This window comes from Lissotriton helveticus, chromosome 5_1 (assembly GCF_964261635.1).
Source record: "Lissotriton helveticus chromosome 5_1, aLisHel1.1, whole genome shotgun sequence".
NCBI lineage: Eukaryota > Metazoa > Chordata > Amphibia > Caudata > Salamandridae > Lissotriton > Lissotriton helveticus.
The window spans coordinates 933,151,184-933,175,036 of record NC_136065.1 but is presented as its reverse complement, the minus strand read 5'-3'; the positions used below and the strand labels follow the sequence as shown (position 1 = coordinate 933,175,036).

General features: G+C 51.7%; 1 protein-coding gene across 1 annotated transcript; it reads left to right on the top strand.

The window, feature by feature from the left end:
• Positions 1-4,796: 4,796 nt before the first annotated feature.
• Positions 4,797-15,617, top strand: HHEX (hematopoietically expressed homeobox). The gene is made up of 4 exons (XM_078643406.1): positions 4,797-5,284; positions 12,013-12,191; positions 13,091-13,141; positions 14,623-15,617. Exons 1-4 carry the CDS (start codon positions 4,945-4,947, stop codon positions 14,854-14,856), a joined length of 804 nt encoding a protein of 267 aa, XP_078499532.1. The 5' UTR covers positions 4,797-4,944; the 3' UTR covers positions 14,857-15,617.
• The last annotated feature ends 8,236 nt before the right edge of the window (positions 15,618-23,853 follow it).

Sequence of the window (23,853 nt, the reverse complement as noted above, 5' to 3'; positions counted from 1 at the left end):
AAGCCAAGTTATGGACAATGGTAAAGATCTCTTTGGACTGGTTCTCTGCTGCTAAGATTTTGGAGGAGAAGTAAGATGTTTTAGCCTCCAAGATGGCTTTTTTATACTGGCTCAGGATGTTGATGTATTCCAGTTTCAGAGTGGGGCAGTAATTTCTCCTCCAGGCCCGCTCCGCGCGGCGGACTATTAGTTTGGTGGTTTTAAGCTCGTTGTTAAACCACCGATTAGCGTCTTTGTCGCGTTTGGAAGTAATGCGCTTGAGCGGGGCAACAGAGTTGCAGCTATGAGAAAGCCACTGATTTACGGCATCAACCTGGGAGGTAGTGGTGAGGCCCTGAAGAGAAGGAAGAGAGCCAGTGAGGAGAGAGGAGAGATGCTCGAGGCTGACACGGCTCCATGATCGAACCCAGGTATTCTTGGGCCGGAGGGGCTTAGCTGGGGGGAAAATGGAAAGATGAAAAGAAATCAGGTGGTGGTCAGACCACGAGCAGGGAGAAATAGAGAGTGATTCCACAGGGCAGTTCAGAGACCAGATCTGGTCGAGCCGATGACCTTTAATGTGGGTGGGGGAGTGAACATGAGAGGCAAAGTTGAGGGAGTGAAGGGTATCGGAGAATTCCTTAGATGATGAGCATTCGGCGGGATCAGAGGGCCAGAAATTAAAATCGCCAAGAAGCAAGATGGAAGAATTGTTGACTGTAATGGTGGCCAGGACCTCCAAAAAGTCGGGGAGAAACTGTAAAGGGGACTGAGGGGGACGGTAAGTGAGGAAGCAGGTAAGAGGGGGGGAAGTGGAGACTGTGCGAATCACCAGGAATTCCGTAGTAGCGATGGTCGGTAAGGGTAAAATTTGAAAAGGGAGAGTGGTACGTGCGATGACCGCCACGCCACCCCCGGCTCTACCAGAAGAACGATCCGCCCTGAGGGCATAATAGGAGGCCGGTAGGGTGGACAGGAGAGCCGGGAGGGAGTCGTCGCAGAACCAAGTCTCAGTTAAAAAGAGAAGGTCGGGAGCATGGAGGTCCAGCAGAACCGAAAGTTCGTGCGCATGGGCAACAGCAGATCTAGTGTTAAGGTAAAAGGCAGTAAGATTATTAAGGATTTGCGGAGAAACAGACCCACACCTCGTGGGGGGAATATCAGCAGTGGGAGTAAGAAGGGGAGGGGGAGTGAGGGGAGCTATGCCAAGAGCAGCAATGCGAGAGCTTGTTGTAGCTGAGATGGGCCAGGAGCCCTGGTAGGTGCGTAGTAGGTCCGGGGTGAAGGTGATAAGTGGGGTAGAGTGAGGCGCCCCTAGTCCCGGCCGGTCGCGGACGGGCGCAGACGGGCTTGCCTTAGGCGCGCCTTCGGCGCGCAATCGACGCGCCCGCTGCGCTCGTCCGCTGCGCTTCCTACCAAGACACATGATTTATAGCTGCTGGACGGGAAGTAGGGGGGCGTGGCCAACCGAGGGGGCGTGTTTCAATCAGGCGCCGCGCCCTCGAGAATGGCTACCCAGGAAGAGAGTCGTTGCAGCGTGAAGCGCTGTTCAAAAGGTCACAAAATGCAGGTAGGTGGGGGGGTGATCAGAGCATAGTATCACAACAATTTTAAAAGTTTTTTTTAAAAAAGACAGCGTTTTTCTCGCTCCCGGCTTTCCGCCTCAGGAGTCCTATCGTTAGTGCGACGCCTAGTGTTGGCGCGCTCTATTTAAATGATCAGCGGGGGGCGTGGCCAACCGAGGGGGCGTGTTTCAATCAGGCGCCGCGCCCTCGAGAATGGCTACCCAGGAAGAGAGTCGTTGCAGCGTGAAGCGCTGTTCAAAAGGTCACAAAGTGCAGGTAGGTGGGGGGGTGATCAGAGCATAGTATCACAACAATTTTAAAAGTTTTTTTTAAAAAAGACAGCGTTTTTCTCGCTCCCGGCTTTCCGCCTCAGGAGTCCTATCGTTAGTGCGACGCCTAGTGTTGGCGCGCTCTATTTAAATGATCAGCGGGGGGCGTGGCCAACCGAGGGGGCGTGTTTCAATCAGGCGCCGCGCCCTCGAGAATGGCTACCCAGGAAGAGAGTCGTTGCAGCGTGAAGCGCTGTTCAAAAGGTCACAAAGTGCAGGTAGGTGGGGGGGTGATCAGAGCATAGTATCACAACAATTTTAAAAGTTTTTTTTAAAAAAGACAGCGTTTTTCTCGCTCCCGGCTTTCCGCCTCAGGAGTCCTATCGTTAGTGCGACGCCTAGTGTTGGCGCGCTCTATTTAAATGATCAGCGGGGGGCGTGGCCAACCGAGGGGGCGTGTTTCAATCAGGCGCCGCGCCCTCGAGAATGGCTACCCAGGAAGAGAGTCGTTGCAGCGTGAAGCGCTGTTCAAAAGGTCACAAAGTGCAGGTAGGTGGGGGGGTGATCAGAGCATAGTATCACAACAATTTTAAAAGTTTTTTTTTAAAAAAGACAGCGTTTTTCTCGCTCCCGGCTTTCCGCCTCAGGAGTCCTATCGTTAGTGCGACGCCTAGTGTTGGCGCGCTCTATTTAAATGATCAGCGGGGGGCGTGGCCAACCGAGGGGGCGTGTTTCAATCAGGCGCCGCGCCCTCGAGAATGGCTACCCAGGAAGAGAGTCGTTGCAGCGTGAAGCGCTGTTCAAAAGGTCACAAAGTGCAGGTAGGTGGGGGGGTGATCAGAGCATAGTATCACAACAATTTTAAAAGTTTTTTTTAAAAAAGACAGCGTTTTTCTCGCTCCCGGCTTTCCGCCTCAGGAGTCCTATCGTTAGTGCGACGCCTAGTGTTGGCGCGCTCTATTTAAATGATCAGCGGGGGGCGTGGCCAACCGAGGGGGCGTGTTTCAATCAGGCGCCGCGCCCTCGAGAATGGCTACCCAGGAAGAGAGTCGTTGCAGCGTGAAGCGCTGTTCAAAAGGTCACAAAGTGCAGGTAGGTGGGGGGGTGATCAGAGCATAGTATCACAACAATTTTAAAAGTTTTTTTTAAAAAAGACAGCGTTTTTCTCGCTCCCGGCTTTCCGCCTCAGGAGTCCTATCGTTAGTGCGACGCCTAGTGTTGGCGCGCTCTATTTAAATGATCAGCGGGGGGCGTGGCCAACCGAGGGGGCGTGTTTCAATCAGGCGCCGCGCCCTCGAGAATGGCTACCCAGGAAGAGAGTCGTTGCAGCGTGAAGCGCTGTTCAAAAGGTCACAAAGTGCAGGTAGGTGGGGGGGTGATCAGAGCATAGTATCACAACAATTTTAAAAGTTTTTTTAAAAAAGACAGCGTTTTTCTCGCTCCCGGCTTTCCGCCTCAGGAGTCCTATCGTTAGTGCGACGCCTAGTGTTGGCGCGCTCTATTTAAATGATCAGCGGGGGGCGTGGCCAACCGAGGGGGCGTGTTTCAATCAGGCGCCGCGCCCTCGAGAATGGCTACCCAGGAAGAGAGTCGTTGCAGCGTGAAGCGCTGTTCAAAAGGTCACAAAGTGCAGGTAGGTGGGGGGGTGATCAGAGCATAGTATCACAACAATTTTAAAAGTTTTTTTTTAAAAAAGACAGCGTTTTTCTCGCTCCCGGCTTTCCGCCTCAGGAGTCCTATCGTTAGTGTTGGATAGACCTACATGACGCAATGATGCAAAACGTAAAATGCTAGCTTGCTGGGTTAGTGCTCTGTAGAAAATAATAATTTAACGAATAATTTAAAGTAAACTGTTTAAATATACAACTAAATCAGCCATACCGAAAAGACGGAGGAAGAAGGAGCCACGAGCCCACGGACGCTTAAAATGTTGAAATTAGAGAATAGTAATAAAATAGCAAAAGCTCGGAAATGCTGACTGATCAGAAGCAAAGCGTAGCAATTCGCATTGTAAAGTAAACATAACATACATCTGGGCGTAGCGACGTTTAAATGCAAAAGGACTTGCTCACGTGGATACACATCATGAGCCCAAAGAGTGTTTATTTTTTTTGCCGAGGAAAATATCACAAGTCACATCAATGCTACTGTAAAAATGCGTATGGGGACACGGGGCCTGCGTGTACCTTCTGACGGAGAGGGGCCATCCACCCAGAGAGATCGCGAAAGAGAGACTGGGGGTTTATACAGAGTACTCGTTAGACTTTCATGTGAGGTCTTTCCTATATCCTCGTCCCAGTAAACCAATAATGTCAAGTGTCTTCTCTTGATCACCCAGACACATGTAAGAGTGCTGTAGGAGGGTGTCATCGGTGCACAGATGCGCCAAGGGTTCCTTGAACCCTGAGTATTCCTTTATTTTACTGCGCATACATCAGGCAGAGACCCCAGTTTTCCTGACTGCACAAGGGGACAAACAAGGCAGTATTGCAACGCCATTGATAGTGAGCGGGGGAGGGGGTGCATCTTTCATTATGCTCATGGGACGTAATAAGAGTAACGCTCGCTGCTGTCTCCTCGTGAGATCGAGCAGGCATGTTCTCGCATAGTGTCCCTGAGATGCCAGAAGGATGTCTCTGACTGGTGTTCATGGGCTATGACCAGGGGATCTTCTGAATTGTAAAGAAAGTGCCTGTCACTGGTGGCCTCCGGCATGAGAGGGTCTTTCATAGTGTCCCTGAGCTGTGTGATGTCTCCTCTGGGATGTGATGCGGGCATCATGCCCCCACGTCTCCCTGGCAGCGCAGGCACGCGGGCTGTCAGTCAGCGGTACCTGAGCACGCGCCGCCAGGTTGATAGCATTGTTGATTGGCGCCGTGGGAGTTTACTCACCAAACAAGGCGGTGCTTAGCGCGGCCGCGCCAATCCGCGTCAGGCGGGGCAGGAAGCGCGGCGAGGCCCCGCCCACCGGCGGTAGAAGTCTAGCCGGGCAGAGGCGGCCGGACAGTGACGGATGCCGCGCGCGGACACCAGTGTGGGACTCCTGGACACGCGCACCACTGACTGACACCGGGACTGTGCGGGGCTCGAGACCCGCCGCCGACCCCCCTCCGCCGGCGCTCCTCGGTGCCATGCAGTACCAGCACCACCCCGGCTGCCCCCCGGGGCTCGGGGCCCCGCTCTACGCGCCCACCCCGCTGCCCCCCGCGCACCCCACGCCCTTCTACATCGAGGACATCCTGGGCCGGGGCTCGGCGGGGCCCCCGGGGCTGCACTCCGCTGGCTCCCCCTTCAGCAGCCCCCTGGCGCCCTCCTACCGGACCCCCATCTACGAGCCCACCCCCATCCACCCGGCCTTCGGCCCGCACCCGGCGGCCCTCTACGGCGGGGGCGGCTTCCCCGGGCACCTCTACTCCTTCCCGCGGCCGCTCAGCGACTACACGCAGGCCCTGCTCCGGCACGACCCACTGGGTGAGTACCCGCGGCTGCGCGCAGGGCTGGGGCAGGAGCCTGGCTCTGCCCAGCCCTGGAGGCCTCTCGGAAATACCTGTGTGTCATAGTTTGTTTTCAATTGGTCTGCATTCCGCCCAGAAAGGCCCCAATATGCATCTGTCACAATGTAACTAGTGCTTTAAATTGGAAGTGTTCTTGCACCAGACCTCTGACAGTCACCGTACCATCACAGCAAGCTGCCCAAAAGGTAGAGGTGTTTAAAGGGGACAGGTGTGGTTTGATTGTACCTTGTTTGACCGTGGACCCAAAATTGTATGAACTAGAGCAAATCACTTCGTCTGCATACATAACAACTCCCTTATTTGCCCCCCCCCCAAAAAAAATTTAATTGAGTGGGCCTAAAAATGATGCTGGGAATGACTTCAAACGTTTGTTGGTAAGCTGGACTTTAAGATTTCGAAATTACATTCACCCTGTTTTACCAAAAAAGAAGCACGTGGTCCCCCGTGTGTGTTTAGTGATTTAACGCAAAATAGTGACCGCTCTGCCGAATGCGATGGGGGCCCCTGAGTCTTCCATATGTCACCACTATTAGCTACATGCCCCTTCCCCCCCCCCCCCCCCCCCCGACAGGAGCCTGCGTTGCGCCCCTTGGTGTGTTAAACATTTGTTTTTAGGACCCCACAAATTGTTCCGTTCCTTTATTTTCCTAAGTGTGTGCGTAGAGGCGGAGGGAGTGCCCAGATTCCTTGCTGTTTTAAGAAACATTGAACACTAGACTCCCGTGTATCAGATGTTGTCTGTACAGCGTGGACAGTTGTGAGACGGGCGCTAAGAACCTTCTTGTCTTTCTGCTTTCTGGCGTGGTTGTAGTGTGTGTGTGTTTAAGTACATTCGATACTAGAAAGCAATCAATAAATAGTGGCACTTCACTATTACAACTACTGCCGTGGACTCACATTATATCTACAGTACGTTTTCTATTAGCATATTGAACTGCAACAAGTGCTGGATAAAGGCCTCAATTTGCAATGAAGTAAATATCTTGAAGCCTTCTGCCACCCACCCTCTTCCATAAACGTCAAGGCGGTGCGTGCATGTGGTATACACACAGCACCACTTGTGTTGGTGACATGAAGGGTGCAGAGCGCAGCGCTTATTGCTGTTGCAGAGACGGCTTGTCTAAGGTGTGCTATGTATTCAGTGTGATCAGAAGAGACAGTCCCACAAGCTGACCCTGTGGTGGAAGATTTGCAGTCCGGGAGCACGCGGCTGACAAAACTGGCACTGCTCGTGTATTCGATTATTCACAAGTTGCCTATAGTGCTCTCTCCGAAGCGAATCATTTGTAGGTGCTATGTTTTGAAGAGAAGTGAAAACTCTCTCCCCAGATTTACCGAAGTAGCGAGCAGTGAGCGAGAATAATCTATAAAGCAACCTCTTAGTTACCTGTAAGAAAGACAACTCTTAAACTGCACTCTGTTGTAACCAGTAGTGGAAGTGAATCAATCTGTCACTGAGTTGCACGTTGTAGTGATAGGACACAATCCGTGCGTCTCCGTAAGGTGTACAACGCAGGAAAAAGACCCTCCTCTCTCAGTTTTAAGTAATAGTGAGGTAGACCAAGATAAGCAGCTCTGCATTGTAAGTAATAGTGAGAGGGTACATACATTTGCCTCTGAATGCAAGTAATGGCGTTTAGGTATTAGTGGGAAAACATACATTTAAATCCGGTTTAAAAGTAGTGGCGATATTATATCTCTACATCTTTGCACGTGGCAGTTAGAGCTAGATACCTTCGTTTTGAGCAATAGTGGAAATAAATCTGACACTAAACTGTGCGAATTAGAGATAACAAAGCTACGTTGTGAGAAATAGAGATAATAAAGCCGTGGGTGAGTTGTGAGTAACTGTAAAAATATATTAGCCACTGAGTAGTGAGAGTCAGGGATGATAAAGTTGTGAGCAGGGGTGAAAATAATTCAGTCTCTTTATAAAGTATCTTCAAGGTGTAGTAGTGAAAACAGACCTGTCTCTGCGTGCTGTGAGTGTGTGAGATAATACAACTGTAACAGGTTTATGAGTTCCTGTGAAAACAATTCTGTCACTGAGTTGTGAGTGTTAGAGACAATCTCTCTGGGTAGTGCACGGTCTTCCGGAGCCCTCAGCATAGTAATAGTGCACGGTTTCTATGTGCACTCCGTCCCCCAGGGTAGTAATAGCCGTCAGTACAGTAATAATGGTTTCTAGGCGCACTCCGCCGACCATCAGGATAGTAATAGTGCACGGTTTATCCGAGCTTTCCGGTCCTCCGTGTAATAATAGCGCACGGTCTCCTTGTGCTCTGGAGACCCCAGCATAGTAATAGTGCACAGTGCATAGGTGCCCTCCAGCCCTCAACATAGTATTTATTTATTTATAAAGTTTTATTAGGCGCTAGCTAGACCCGAGGTATCAGAGCGCTTTACATACACAAAGGTAAGAGTGCACAGTGCCTGGGTGCCCTCCTGCCCCCCAGCATAGTGCACAGTGCCTGGGTGCCCTCCAGCCCCCAGCATAGTAATAGTGCACAGAGTGCCTGGGTGCCCTCCAGCCCCCCAGCATAGTAATAGTGCACAGTGCCAGGGTGCCCTCCAGCCCCCAGCATAGTAATAGTGCACAGTGCCTGGGTGCCCTCCAGCCCCCCAGCATAGTAATAATGCACAGTGCCTGGGTGCACTCCAGCCCCCAGCATAGTAATAGTGCACAGTGCCAGGGTGCCCTCCAGCCCCCAGCATAGTAATAGTGCACAGTGCCTGGGTGCCCTCCAGACCTCAGCATAGAGATAGTGCATAGTGCCTGGGTGCCCTCAGCATAGTAATAGTGCACAGTGACTTGGCGCTCTCCAGCCCTCAGCATAGTAATAGTGCACAGTGCCTGGGTGCTCTCCAGCCCTCAGCATAGTAATAGTGCACAGTGCTTGGTTGCCCTCAGCATAGTAAATGTGCACAGTGACTGGGCGCTCTCCAGCCCTCAGCATAGAAATAGTGCACAGTGCCTGGGCGCTCTCCAGCCCTCAGCATAGAAATAGTGCACAGTGCCTGGGTGCTCTCCAGCCCTCAGCAAAGTAATAGTGCACAGTGCCTGGGTGCCCGCCAGCCCTCAGCATAGTAATAACGCACAGTCTCTTTGCACCCTCGAACCCTCGGTACAGTAATAGTGCACGGTTTCTAGGGTCCCTCCAGCCCTCGATACAGTAATAGTGCACGGTTTCTAGGGTCCCCTCCAGCCCTCAGTGCAGTAACAGTGCACGGTTTCTAGGGTCCCCTCCAGCCCTCAGTGCAGTAACAGTGCACGGTTTCTAGGGTCCCTCCAGCCCTCGGTACAGTAATAGTGCACGGTTTCTAGGGTCCCTCCAGCCCTCGATACAGTAATAGTGCACAGTTTCTAGGGTCCCCTCCAGCCCTCAGTGCAGTAACAGTGCACGGTTTCTAGGGTCCCCTCCAGCCCTCAGTGCAGTAACAGTGCACGGTTTCTAGGGTCCCCTCCAGCCCTCAGTGCAGTAACAGTGCACGGTTTCTAGGGTCCCTCCAGCCCTCGGTACAGTAATAGTGCACGGTTTCTAGGGTCCCTCCAGCCCTCGGTACAGTAATAGTGCACGCTTTCTAGGGTCCCCTCCAGCCCTCAGTGCAGTAACAGTGCACGGTTTCTAGGGTCCCCTCCAGCCCTCAGTGCAGTAACAGTGCACGGTTTCTAGGGTCCCTCCAGCCCTCGGTACAGTAACAGTGCACGGTTTCTAGGGTCCCCTCCAGCCCTCAGTGCAGTAACAGTGCACGGTTTCTAGGGTCCCCTCCAGCCCTCAGTGCAGTAATAGTGCACGGTTTCTAGGGTCCCCTCCAGCCCTCAGTGCAGTAATAGTGCACGGTTTCTAGGGTCCCCCCCAGCCCTCAGTGCAGTAATAGTGCACGGTTTCTAGGGTCCCTCCAGCCCTCGGTACAGTAACAGTGCACGGTTTCTAGGGTCCCCTCCAGCCCTCAGTGCAGTAACAGTGCACGGTTTCTAGGGTCCCCTCCAGCCCTCAGTGCAGTAACAGTGCACGGTTTCTAGGGTCCCCTCCAGCCCTCAGTGCAGTAACAGTGCACGGTTTCTAGGGTCCCTACAGCCCTCGGTACAGTAATAGTGCACGGTTTCTAGGGTCCCTCCAGCCCTCGGTACAGTAACAGTGCACGGTTTCTAGGGTCCCCTCCAGCCCTCAGTGCAGTAACAGTGCACGGTTTCTAGGGTCCCCTCCAGCCCTCAGTGCAGTAATAGTGCACGGTTTCTAGGGTCCCTCCAGCCCTCGGTACAGTAATAGTGCACGGTTTCTAGGGTCCCCTCCAGCCCTCAGTGCAGTAACAGTGCACGGTTTCTAGGGTCCCCTCCAGCCCTCAGTGCAGTAATAGTGCACGGTTTCTAGGGTCCCTCCAGCCCTCGGTACAGTAACAGTGCACGGTTTCTAGGGTCCCTCCAGCCCTCGGTACAGTAACAGTGCACGGTTTCTAGGGTCCCCTCCAGCCCTCAGTGCAGTAATAGTGCACGGTTTCTAGGGTCCCTCCAGCCCTCGGTACAGTAATAGTGCACGGTTTCTAGGGTCCCCTCCAGCCCTCAGTGCAGTAACAGTGCACGGTTTCTAGGGTCCCCTCCAGCCCTCAGTGCAGTAATAGTGCACGGTTTCTAGGGTCCCTCCAGCCCTCGGTACAGTAACAGTGCACGGTTTCTAGGGTCCCTCCAGCCCTCGGTACAGTAACAGTGCACGGTTTCTAGGGTCCCCTCCAGCCCTCAGTGCAGTAATAGTGCACGGTTTCTAGGGTCCCCTCCAGCCCTCAGTGCAGTAACAGTGCACGGTTTCTAGGGTCCCCTCCAGCCCTCAGTGCAGTAATAGTGCACGGTTTCTAGGGTCCCCTCCAGCCCTCAGAGCAGTAACATATAGTGCACGGTTTCTAGGGTCCCCTCCAGCCCTCAGTGCAGTAATAGTGCACGGTTTCTAGGGTCACTCCAGCCCTCGGTACAGTAATAGTGCACTGTTTCTAGGGTCCCTCCAGTCCTCAGTATAGTCACAGCCCTCGGCCCTGGCACCCTCTGTGAGCCTCGCATGCCCCCTTGCCTCCGGAGGGGCCTCAGTGACAGGGCCCGGCCTCTTTCCGCTCGGGCCGGAAGCCTTGCGCTCTCGATAGGAGTAAATCTGCTCTCAGAAGCTGTTAAGTGTTTTCCTGCCGGCCTCTTCCCCGGGAGTCGTGCACACTGCTGATTATTTTATCGACATCCTCAATACAGACAAATTCAGGAAACACTCGGCTTCTGATAGCCGGGATCCGTTTTTCTGATATTGTTCATTTCCTCTGTGTTGGATGGGAGTTTATTGCAGCTAAAATAACCAGCCGCTTCCTATTTTTTGTGGGGCTGTGTGTTTTTGCAGCAGCCCGGCTGGGCACTGACGCAAACGAAATCCTGAAAAACAATGCAGTCTTTCAAGCTGTTCAGACAGAAAACACACGAAAACACGGTGACTCAAAGGCCCTGCAGTGCTTGAGCAGAGGCGATTATTAATATTATGATTGGGCGTTAATGGCCGCAGCTTGTCAGTCTGTAACTCGTTTAATTGTGTTGCAATAACAATGTTAGCTGCTAGACGAGCACCTCGGTGCAGCATACGTAACAGCATTAAACCAGGCAGAAGCCAACTGTGTGGCACTGTATCCGACAGCCCATGGGTGACTCGGCCCCTGGCAGGATTTGTGTCTGAAGTGCAACAATAAAGCAGACACTACCACCGGGCAGCATATCCAGCCACACCGTAAACCACTCCTCACGGGAATCACCCGCGTTTAAGTCCACTTTATTACCTGTGAGTGCGCGCTCAAGTTCAGAAGCGCACTCACTCATTCAATACTAACCACAAAAAACCACAACAAAATACTCCCTACCGCACTCGCTAAGGGCTTTATCTAATGAATGTTAAAAGTAGACCGACAATGCCGACCTCGGAATTATGGGGGGTTCAGTTTGCCATGCTGGGGGTCGAACTTTAAGATCGCATTACTTGTCAGCGGTGAGCGTTCAACTCTGAGAGCCTCCCTCCCGCGCTTGGCGGGGCTGCGGGGTGTGCAGAGTGGCTGACGGGCACTGCAGGGGTGCCGGGGCACCGAGTTCCTGGTATTAGTGTACAACGGCAGGAGGAAGCAAGCCTGTGTCTGCCAGATAGCCCTCAGGAAACACATTGGCGGAAATGTTGCCAGAGCCCCTGGGGTGGCCGAGACCGATGTACCATGGATGGGGGGGGGGGGGGGGAGCGTACAGGCTGGCGTCAGTGGCCCCGGGGTGGTCGGGGCCCATGTGCCTGGGGTGGTCAGGGCCCATGTGCCATGGATGGGGCTACAGGCTGGGGTAAGTACCCCCTGGGATGGCCGAGACCGAGCTGCCACGGATGTAGGGATGTAGGGTTAGCACGGCTGCAGGCGGCGGTAAGCTCGGCAGACGTCGGTGAGGGAATCTCTGCAGCCCTGGCGCAGGCGTAGTGAGGGGACACCGCTGCTCATGTGCAGGGTTGTACCTGCCCCGGACTCTGCACCGCCAGTGCAGGTGCACTCTAACCGTCTGCCTGTGCCCGCTGCTAACTGTAACTGATCTCGTGGTTTCATCTCCCGCCTCCGGGCCTCGTTGATTGTATCATGACGCAGATTCTGAGGGGTTTCAATGCACACAGCTAATGGTTAGTGTTTCTCTCGCAGGTAAGCCCCTCCTGTGGAGCCCCTTCATCCAGAGGCCGCTGCATAAGAGGAAAGGGGGGCAGGTGAGGTTCTCCAACGACCAGACCATCGAGCTGGAGAAGAAGTTCGAGACGCAGAAGTACCTGTCCCCTCCCGAGAGGAAGCGCCTGGCCAAGGTGCTGCAGCTCAGCGAGAGACAGGTGAGAGGCCAAGGCCAGGTCTTGTGATTCACTGGAGAGCTACGGGGCATTGACCAGAGCCACTTCATGCAAACCCATCCATCCACCCACCCATCCATCCAGCCATCCACACACCTACCCAAACCCACCCATCCATCCCACTCACCCACCCCACCCACCATCCATCTTAAGAGTGAACCCACAGATATATCCATCCACCCCCTTTCATCTATCCATCCTTCCATCCAGCCATGCACCCACCAATCCACCCACCCAGCAACCAATACATCCACCCACCCCATCCATCCACCTACCCACACAACCCATCCACCCACGTTTCCAAACCCACCTATCCACCCACCTACCCACACACCCACCATCCATCTTAAGAGTGAACCCACAGATATATCCATCCACCCCTTTCATTCATCCATCCATCCACCCACCCAGCAACCAATACATCCACCCACCCAAACCCACCCCTATCCATCCACCTACCCACACAACCCATCCATCCATCTAGTTTTAGAGTGAACCCACGGATTATATCCATCCATCAATCCATCCAGTCTAGCTCCACCCATCCAGGTTAAGCGTGAACTCACAAATCCAGCCATCTATCCATCCTTCCACCCACCCATCCATCCCACTCACCCACCATCCATCTTAAGAGTGAACCCACAGATGTATCCATCCATCCATCCACCTTTCATTCCAGCTCCACACACCCAACCATTCAGTTTGAGAATGATCACACGGATGTATGAATCCAGCCCACTAACCATCCATCCATCCATCCATTCATCTACCCAGCCACAAATCCAGTTTGAGTGAACTCACAGATGGATGAATCCATCCTTCCTTCCACCCATCCATCCATCCATCTACATTGTTAACCCGGTTCCCTTCTCTCTGTGCAGGTGAAGACCTGGTTCCAGAACCGCAGGGCCAAGTGGAGGCGGCTGAAGCAGGTAAGGGGCGCGCGTCGCGGCGAGCGAGGGAGGGAGGGAGGGAGTGTGCACAAGTCATTTGAAGGCTGTTTAACCTCTCCACCTCGATGATAAAGATACACAGACAGCGGCGGTTCCGGGGGCGCTCGGGCGGCACTGATGCTAAAAGCTGCGTCCACACCGCGCCGATTACACGCACCCTGATTGTTCAGCAAAGCACATGTCCCCATCCACTCAGCGCCCAGATAAGGGCATTGTCGGCGCATTACCAGGCCCGGCTTCGGTGAAATATTATTGATTCATTTAATTGGCCAATTAGGCCGACGGGGCAGGGCCGCTGCTGATGCTGCCAGGTAAACAGGCCGGGCACTAATCTCGTTTCTGCCTGCGAGACAATCGGCGGTATCTCCCCACAAGCGCCGGGGCTAATTGCACTTGATGGCATTGCTCTTCTGACACGATTTCCAGCCGGGGGGTGGGTGTTATTTAATAGCAACCCCGATGACTTAACGGTGTGTAGAGGCGGGGATACTGCGGCATAAAGCGATGCAGAAAACTATTCATTCCAAACGGTGACAACATGAGGCGCCTGTAATCCATTCAAAAACCACTGGGCGCTTTGCATATTCAATTGCGCTGATATCTATCTATCTATACACACACATATGTGTATATATATATTTATATATGTATGTATGTACATTTATATACATATACATATACACACATACATACATACATGCAGTCATCTAATTGTAGCACAGTTCCCTTGGTGGGTATAGTGTGCATAAATGCACACGGGTCACTCCAGTGCGAACCGCGGCGCTGGGAGTGTGCCGACGTTTTGTATGTTACTAATGATGGTGGCATCGCCTAACATGAGAGGCCGCCTGAGACCGCATCCCTTATGCCTGTTTCGGAGCACTGTCGGAAATAGTAATGACATTTCCAACTCCAAGGGGGCGGTTTACAAACCCCAATATTTGAGAAGATACTGAACTGAAGCACCCTGGCTACTCAGCGAACGGGGGTGGGGGGAGGTGGGAGGGGGTGGACTCACCTCTCTACTGTGGACGCAAAACCTATTGCAAGTGCACCATCAGACTTGACCACTCTGCTCTGTAGGGCACGGGGAATCATTGGAGCAGCATTTCTACGGCCCTTGCAGTTTCCCCATACAGAAGGACACCCTACTAATTCAGTTGTGTCGGGATGGACACCAAGTTTTAATGTATTCCTCAGTGTAAATTATTATGAGACTTCGAACTCCTTCTTGCGCGTGACATGTATTGCTATTGCAGAGCTTTATTCATGGTCTGATGTACTCGGGGCGCTGTACCACAGCACCCTGTCGACAAGGCCTTGTAATTGCTAAGCATACGCCAGAAGTCGTGTCCCACTGTCCCTCTCGGCCCATGTCCACCTTGTTTCATTATTTACAGATGCTCACGATTGGTTTTACTGTTCTTGTCATTAAATCAGATTTTTTCTGTTGCCTGTAGGAAAACCCCCAGGGAAGTAAGAAAGACGAGTGTGACATTGCGGACAGTCCCTGCGAGCAGAGGCAGGAGCGGTGCCTGCCCCCCGACATGAAAACGAAAGACATCGCCCTGGGCGGCGTCCGCCGCTCGCCCTCCCCGGGCTCCCCAGAGGAGCTGGACTCGGACATTTCCGATGATTCGGACCAGGAGCTGGACATTGAGGGGGACAAGGGCTACTACAAGGCGGCCCACTAGCCATGGGAACAGGACACACCCCTCTCAGCCTGCACTTTAGCTGGACCCTCGTGGGAAGTTGCCACCAGGGCCCAACGCAGCCTGGACAACTGCTTTTTCTTGTACATTCAAATGCCTATATTTTGTACAGAGGATTTTTGTATTTATCGTAAAAACGATGGCAGTGGTATTTTTGTACAAAGACTGATTTTCTAGTTTGACTGTATCAACTCGTGATTTGTTTGGACATTTGTCAACACATTGCCAGGAACAGTAACCGAAGCCAGGCCTGGCTGTACCTCCTGTGCCCTCCTGCAAACATGACTCCATGCACCAGGATGCGGGGGGGGCACTCCTTGTGCCTTGATCACTTTTCGATGCCTGGCGTGACAACATTATTCTGTATACTGGAATTAGTGGACTCTTTTTACACACAATGTGGAATCTGCCAGCCCCAGCGTGGAAATACTTTTGTTTTCCCCAGAGTTAAACTCGGTCTGTGCCTTGCTGGCTGGTGGTGAATGCTGCACGGTACTGTGAACACGTGTACGCCCTTCTCCCCGGCTGGAAAACCCTAAGGAAAGAACTGTGCCAACAGTGGTTTCTCAGCGTAGACCCACTTCGACCGTTTCACAGAGTGGGCATGAAATCATTATGCTTTGGAAGTGTAGTGATTTCATTTCTCCTGAATGTATGTATTGTGTACATATTTTTTTATCATTCCAAACAATGATATTTAATGCCAGTGTTCAGTTTCTGGAATAAATCCGAATTCTGTCGAACGTGTGGTTTCCTGCATATCCTATGTCAGAAACGTTGTCATTAATGAAGTAGGCGCAGTGGCACTTAGAGGCCCACTGGACCGAACTATGGTTTACTACTCAAAAGGGGAGCAAGAAGGCCTACTTTCTTTGCCTCCATTAGTGCCTATCACACCTGTGCTACACTACCGGCATCATGCTTTATTTTTATATTACATAGTTACACAGGGTTTGGTAAGCATCCTCCAGATCCCCTCTCTTAACAACAAAAGACACACCAGAGAGTTCCTATTATTAGCTGTTTACAATTTTACATTCCTTTAAAAGTGTTGCTTATTTCTGTCAGAAATGAGTACCCTCTGGTGTTCTGGAGAGCCACCATCGATGTCCCAACCGATGCAGTCCACGTTGTCATTTGTGATGTACTGTCAGCCATGACACCATGTGTAAAGTCAGTGTAAAACAGTGTAAAAAAAAATGATTGTATAGATTTCTTAAAACCCTGACAATAAAATAAAAAAAAAATCATAGTATACAAAGGCAAAATAGAATAATGGTTCCTTGCAAGACTCTATAGCATAGCTGGCATATTACGCCAAAAAAATAAAACTCTGGGTGTGCAGGCTTTCTCTTTTCCTTCTTCCCTTTCCTTTATCTTTTGTAGAAAAAATGAATACAAATGAGTTAAAATCCACCATAAAATGGATTAGGTGTTTCAACTAATGTTAAAAAAACTCAATTACAAAGTGGTCAAACTCTACAATGCTTAATGTCCGTGATCCAAAAGCTAAGAGTTAACGATTCATGATCATCTCAGTGCTTTGTTGTGAGTTTTTAAGGAAGCCATGCACTGCTTTGAAAAATTTGCAAATTCTTGCCAATTCGAGGGAAACCATGGTGCTAAAAATCCAGCTCATTGCATGAATGCAGGTTCTTATACCATGAATTAAAAAGAGTGGCTTTAATAAGGATCGGTGGGAGTCCAGCAGCATCGGGCAGCTGCAAAGTAGATGTAAAAAGGTTTCTGATTTGTAGCCGCAAAGTCTACACTTAACTATTTTAGAAAGCAGCGGCCAGTTAGGATTAAAGTCTTTGACGTGTAATGCTAGCATCCTAACTGTCAAGATTTGGGTCAGGCAAGCTTTCCCTATTGTGCATTTTAGGTAAGGTTGTGGCCGAAGTCCAACTTGTCTGTCATTGTTGTATGATGCTGCCTGGGCCTTTAATGGTGGTGTGCAATTATTTTTTTGCAAGTCTGTGGTCTTAGAAAGTAGTTTAGTCTTTTTTTCATTATACTTTTTATTGCAGTAGACGTAAGTGAAGAATGTATGAAGTCATAAGCAGTTCATCGGGGCGAGTTATAGTTTGGTCTGCTAACCATCAAATGCCAATTTCAGTGTTTTTTTTAGGTGTGGTTTCCCAAATTTAATGGTATTTTAACTGTCCTGGTATTTCAGTGGATTCTGTTTCTTTTTCAATTACATAATACATCCAACTCCCATCTTTTTTGGCCATGCATAGAGCTGGGGACAGTCACACATGGTCTGGCCTGTATCCCGGCCCAGCTCTCAGCCTCCCATGTGGTCTACCACACTATGGAGAATGCCAGCTCTTGTGCAGCATGTGTGACAGCCAGGCCTGGTCTTGGCACCCACCCTGTCATCAACCCGCCTGCGCCCAGCTTGTGGGTTGGACAGTAGGTCCGGCCAGCGGCCAGGCCCTGTGACCATCTTACACTGTGCCAGTTTTTCAGCCACATGCTGAGTGTAGTCTGCACCGGGCCCTGCATCTGCACCATTTTCACCTAAACCTGCTGCACATGGCCGTTGTCCAGGGTCAGGAGCCAGAGGCTGGCTGTAGGCCATGTGTATTGGGCTCTAACCTCCGGGCATGGCCACAGTACGTCTCAGAACGTTGCCATGCATTTTTGCAAGATTTGCAAATCTGCAACAATAAGAAGTCATAAAAAATGTTGATTTTAAAAAAAATATGCAGATCCACCTGTAAGTCTAGATCAGCGAATACTGTGAGAAAAAAAGCACTTTTTATTTTTATGGTTATGCCTCTCTGGGACCCCCTACATCCTCCCTGAGATTAGGGGATTTCTCTGTCCACTCCTATACCCTGTCATAGTTTTTTTTTTTAGAAAAGAGGCCTTGGTGACTGGCATCCAATCAACCACTGCAACAACAAAAACTGCAGTTGCTGCTAGCCAACCAGACTGTGTAGTTCTTCAGCTCCTCTAAGGATTTATCAAATCCACAATGGATAAATGGAAAAATGCTCTGTAGTTCAGTAGAATGTGTTTATACTCCGAGGACCCAAGGATCTGGATCTGCAAACACACCAAAGAAAATCAAGTTACACTCCCTTTTAAGTGAACCCAACACCTTTTCTAACAAAGATATCTGGAAAAACTACAGGACGTATGTACAAGAAGCCACGAAAGTCCCTATTTTGAGTAAAGTTCTATTTCCTTGCCAAGTTTAGTGTAATTCCACCAGAAAGACTTTGTTGTTGTGGTGAGTGAAAATTCACTCGGAAGCCTAACTAACAAACATATTGTTCCTCCCATGATAGAATCTGTACAAAATATGACATGCCAAAGCGTAGCCAGCCGAACCAAGTGAGTGCCAGATGTCTTCGAGAAACTTCAAAAGGTGCCAAGGAGGACTTGACTAGACAACCAAAAAACAGCCTTGGCAAACACGTTTAAACCTGCCCCACACTGCAAGAGGTCACTTGTGCAATCATGGGGACCATCCACTCAGACGTTCAATTGACTCATGTCCCCAACACATCTACAGCCTGGGAACATCACCAATCAGCACTACCCTGACCCACATCATCAACATCTCCATCACATCCGCCACTTTCCCGGACGGAAGGAAACTTGCAGAAATCAACACCCTCCTCCAAAAGCCCACAGCAGACCTGCATCAACTGAGCAACTTCTGACCCATCTCCCTGCTCCTCTCTTCAGCCAAATTGATTGAGAAGGTCATCAACAAGCAACTCACAACCCACCTCGAACGTCACCGTCCTCTAGACAGCACACATTCTGGATTCAGAAAGAACCACAACACTGAAACAACACTCATCGCAGCCACCAACAAGATTTAAAACATCCTGGAATGAGGGGAAATAGCAGCCCTCATCCTGCTCGCTCTTTCTGTGGCCTTCAACACTGTCTCCCACAACACCCTCATCAGCAGACTCCACAAGAGTGGCAAACAAGGATCTGCTCTCAAATAGATCTGTTCCTCAAACCCAAAATGGTCAGGCTGCCACCCTTGACATCAGAAACCAAGGAATTGATATGCAGTGTCCCAAAGGGATCGACCCTCAGTCCCATTCTTTTCAACGTATACATGATTCCGCTTGCCAATATCATCCGATCACAAGACATCTCTGTCATTTCCTATGCCAATGACACCCAACATATCTTCTCCCTGACAAACAAGACAAACACCACCAGACCCAACTTCATATCTGTATGACCATAATGGCATACTGGATGCCAATCAACTACCTGAAACTCAACAATGCCAAGAAGGAAGTACTGGTCTTCGGCAACAAGACCGCCCCATTGGGCTCCGCCTGGTGTCTTCGGACCTAGGACCCACACCCACAGACCACGCAAGAAATCTAGGGATCATCCTATTATTAGTGAATTCTTTTGTAGCGCGTAGCTACCCCTGGGGGTTTCCCAGCACTTGGAGGACCGGTAGCACAGGTTAGTGAGGAGAGCTAAAACTAGATGACAAGCTCAACATGACAGCTCAAGTCAACGCAGTGTGCACCTCCTGCTTCCACATCCTAAGCATGCTGCGAAAGATCTTCAAATGGTTATCTCAGAACACTAGAAAGACCATCATGCAAGCATTCATCACAAGCTGGCTGGTCTATGGCAAAACTCTACACCAGAATCTCCAAACAACTATACACAGACTCCAGACCATCCAGAATGCAATGCAAGACTTGTTTCTCATGCCACACCAACATTGCACTGCACCTCAGGAAAATCCACTGGCTCTCCTTTCCCAAATGCATTCAATTCACACTTCTCACGCACACATTCCTGGCCCTACACAACACAGGACCAGAACACCGGAACACCTGCATATACTTTCACCAACCCACCAGACACCTACACTCTGCCTCACCTTCACTCGCATACAAGCCCTGCTTCTGCAAAAGCAAAACTGGAGGTCGTTCATTCTCCTTTATCGCACCCAAGATATGGAACGACCTCCCTCAACACATCAGAGCCTCCTCCTCACTTCTTGAGTTCCGGAAGAAGCGGAGGACCTGGCTCGTCATGTAAGCACCTTGGGATCACACACCTTGCCCAAGCGCCTGGATACCCTCTCGGGCGATTAGTGCGTGATACAAACCAACGTAGCAAAAAAATGGGCAGTGGCATAATGGTTAGGTGATAGCAGCCTGTTTTGCTGTGAAACTGGCCTTCTAGCCTACAGCCCACCAGGAAAATGCCAGCGCAGCAAAATCGCCAGCCTTGTCCTGGTGCCAAACTTATAAGAAGCCAAAAATACAACTGCTTTTTGATGGAAACTGACCCTGATTCATAAGCACACAGTCACTGTCATGGGCTGTGGGATATATGTATGCACTTAAGCATATGTAACAAGTAGGTAAATTGTTGCTTTGGCTATTTCATTTTTGGTTTTTGTCACGGTGATATGTAGGTGGAAATGTATTAGGTAAAGATGTTATTTACTTGCCCTGTTACCTGTGCTTACTCCCTTAGTGGTAGACCCCCGCCTATACCAGGGAGGGCAAAAAAATAAAAAATAAAAATGTTCTTTTGTTATTTGCAGGAGTTAGACCTGATACAGAACCCCAGTTAATGGGAGAAGATCGTTTGGATGCACCACTGCATCTTCACTACCTGGGGGAAATATATAGACAGCATTTAATCTGGACAACAGCATAAAGTATGTGTTAGCACTAAGGCAAACAGGAAGTACTCCAAGGAGTTCTCAAAACTTGAGAGCTCAGCAATTATATGTATGTGCTTCTTCTAGTAATCAAAGAGAGGAACGGAAATACCTCCATATGTTGAAAGTGGAAGTTAAGTTTAGTTTATTAGTCAATTAAAACCATAAACAAAATCACATCGTTAAGAAGTACATAACGAATAAAAAGTAAAATGGATATAAAACAGTTATGTCATACATCTAGTCCATATGTTGAAAGGTTTGATTATTCGTTGACGGAACGTCAGTCCTTCACAGTTTGGGGGAAAGTGTTTTTTTTAGGGGGGGTCCGTACTCTTGGCAAGCGGGGGGTGGAGGTGTCTGAAAGTAAAGCTTTGTCAGGGCACGACGTGAACTACACATGCGCGGCTGCGGCTGCTCAAGCCAATGGGAGGTTCCATAAGACGAAGCACCTGTCGACTGCTCCACGCTGTCCACCTTAGTGCTCTGTGCATGCGCGGAAGCTGCTTCAGAGCCACTGTCCCTGGTAGCTTTGACCACGGGCCCCTATGTTTTCTCCCATCAACCCTCCGCAAATGAGCTCCCGCAACTGGCTCTTGGTCCCGTTGTCACGTTGTGCCGTCTTCTGGGTGTCACCAAGACACAAGGCATAGTGAGGGTGAGGGGAGTGACGTAAAGCAAAATGGTGCTCCCCCTTTCAGAGTGGGATGCGAGATACTGAATGAAGCCCCCTGTGTGATGGAGGTGCGCTCTCACAAACTGCTCGCTCGTCGAAGTCTGAAGGTATTTTTAAAACTTATTTAGCTCTGCTTTTTGGGGAACTAACGTGTTAGGAACGGGGCTTACAGTATAGTCTCGTAAATACCAAGGGCGAGGCTAGACGAGCCCGCCTTTAGGGCCCGGCCCCCCGGCCCACACCGCGCCGCCATTGGTTCATAGGCCCAGGAGGCTGCCCTATGGGCAGCCATCCTGGGAAGTACTTCCGGGTCAGGGGGCGCGTGACGCACGTCCGGTGGGGGCGTGGGGCAGAGGCCATGACCTATTTAGGTCTGGGTCACGGTCAACTCGGCCTCTTTCCCCGCCTGCGCCGGACCTGATCGCCACTCCCTGTCCGTTAGTCAGCTAGTTTTAATCTTTAAACTTTAAGTTAAACTTAGGTTGCCCAGTAGCTTCCCCGCCCCATAGTCTGACCCCCGAGGACATTGACGGAGTGCCGACGAACCTCGACGTGCAGCGGAGGAGAGAGCGCCGACCGGGTCGCCAGGTGAGGTGCCGGGGTTAGCTGAGGCTGGGGGCGGGCGCGGGTCCGGGGCTTGTTTGACGCCTCCTCCTGCTGCAGCCCGGTGAGGTGTTGGGAGCGGAGAGCGTGGTGCGGGCCCGCGTTCGCCTGCAGCGGCCTTAGGAAAGGGCAGCAGAGCTCCGGCGCCGTCGCCTGGCGGCAGGGTGGGTGTGGGGGCGAGGGAGAAGGGTAGCGGGACTCAGAGTAGTAGGTAGCGGTGCAAAGAAGGTACCATGGCACCCAGGGGGCAGAGCCATAAGCGCAAGGGCAAAGACCCGGAGATTGCGCAGTTACTGGCCTTGCTCCTCCAGAAGTTTAACGGGGACGACGAGTGCAGTGAAGTAGAGTCTGAGGGGCCCCATTCCGATCCGGAGGGAGAGACCCCGAGCATTGCGGAGCGCCCACGCAGGCGTGGTGTTCCGCCCAAAGCGGCGTTCCCTCCCCTGCCCAAGAAACCGAGGGCACAGAATCCTAGGGGCTCACGTGGGCAGAAGAAGAAAGGGAGCGGTGGGGGAGCGGGGCTGCCCCCCCCTCCGAGGGTTCCTTCGCCGAGTGCCCCCCCATTGGCGCCGCCTGCACCCGTAGCTCCTCTTCCTGCGCCCCAGGCGCCAGTACTCCCGTGGGCGGCGCCTCTAGCTCCAGTAATTCCGGCTTCTGCGCCACAAGCGCCTGTAATTCCTGTTTCTGCGCCACAAGCGCCTGTAATTCCTTCACCCGTAGCGCCTCTTCCTGTGCCCCAGGCGCCAGTAATCCCACTGGCGGCGCCTCTAGCTCCAGTAATTCCTGTTCCTGCGCCACAAGCGCCTGTAATTCCTTCGCCTACACCACTAGCGCCAGGGGCCCCTCTACCCGCGCCTCAAGCGCCTGTTATTCCCCCAGCGGCACCAGGTGCTCCGGCGATACCCCCGGCCCCTGTGCCTACGGGTGACATCTTGAAGGAAATCTTGGGGGCCATAGCGGCGCTGGGATCTCCCCCGGTGCTTCCTGAGAAGGTCGCAGTGTCCCCACCAGTGGTAGTAAGCCCACCCGCCCAGCCCCAACTCGAGGGCGCTGGGACTGGGGGCGCTTTGGGGGAAATCTTAAATGCCCTGAAGGCGCTCACTCGAGCTCCGGGCGCAGCACCCCCTCTTCCTCCGGTAGCCGTGGCACCGACCTTGGTCCCGGCAGTCACGCCTTGGGTCCCGGGGAATAAGGATGAGGGCCCACTAGGCGAGATCAAGGAGTAATTGGCGCTGTTAGCCAGGACGCAGGCTCTGAATGCCCCGGTGGCCCCATCGGCGGTGGCGGCCCCCGCTTGTGCCCCCAGTACTCCAGGAGGTAAGCCTGAGATGAAGGGCCCGGAGCCCGGGGCGGGAGCGATGGTGGGGGGTGGCCAGGGTTATGTCTTGTCTAAACCAGGCCGCCTGGCTACACACGTATCTCCCGATATGAAGGAAAAAATTTGGAAGGGGGAATTCGTAGATATATTTGCTTTGATTAGGCCCAAGAGAATGGAGGTGGAGAGTAAGGACAAGGAGGGCAAGGATAACTCCTCCAAGGATAGGAGACCGAGGGTGGAAGAATCTATCACGAACTGGCTATTTGGTTTCCAGGTGTTCATCACAGTAGTTATTGAGAAGAAGCCAGAGTTGGCGGGGCCATTGGTGTACTATATGCACAGGATTTTGAAAGCGCACACGACGCATGGAGGGACAGCCTGGCTGGATTATGATAGGGATTTCAGATGGGAGAAGGTGCAGGACCCAGACATGGGTTGGGACCAGGTGGAGGTCAATGTGTGGTTGGAAAGTGTGAATGCCAAAGCATGTGGGTCGCAAAACAATAGACAGCCCTTTCGGACATCCCAGGGGGGACCTGGGGATAAGCGGGGGACATGTTGGCAATTTAACAGGAAGGTGTGCACCTGGCCGCCGGACAAGTGCAAGTTCAGGCACGCATGCTCCTTTTGCGGGCACCCCTCGCATCCCGAATTCAAGTGCATTAAAAAATCCAAGGAACGGGGAGGGGGGGGCAGAGA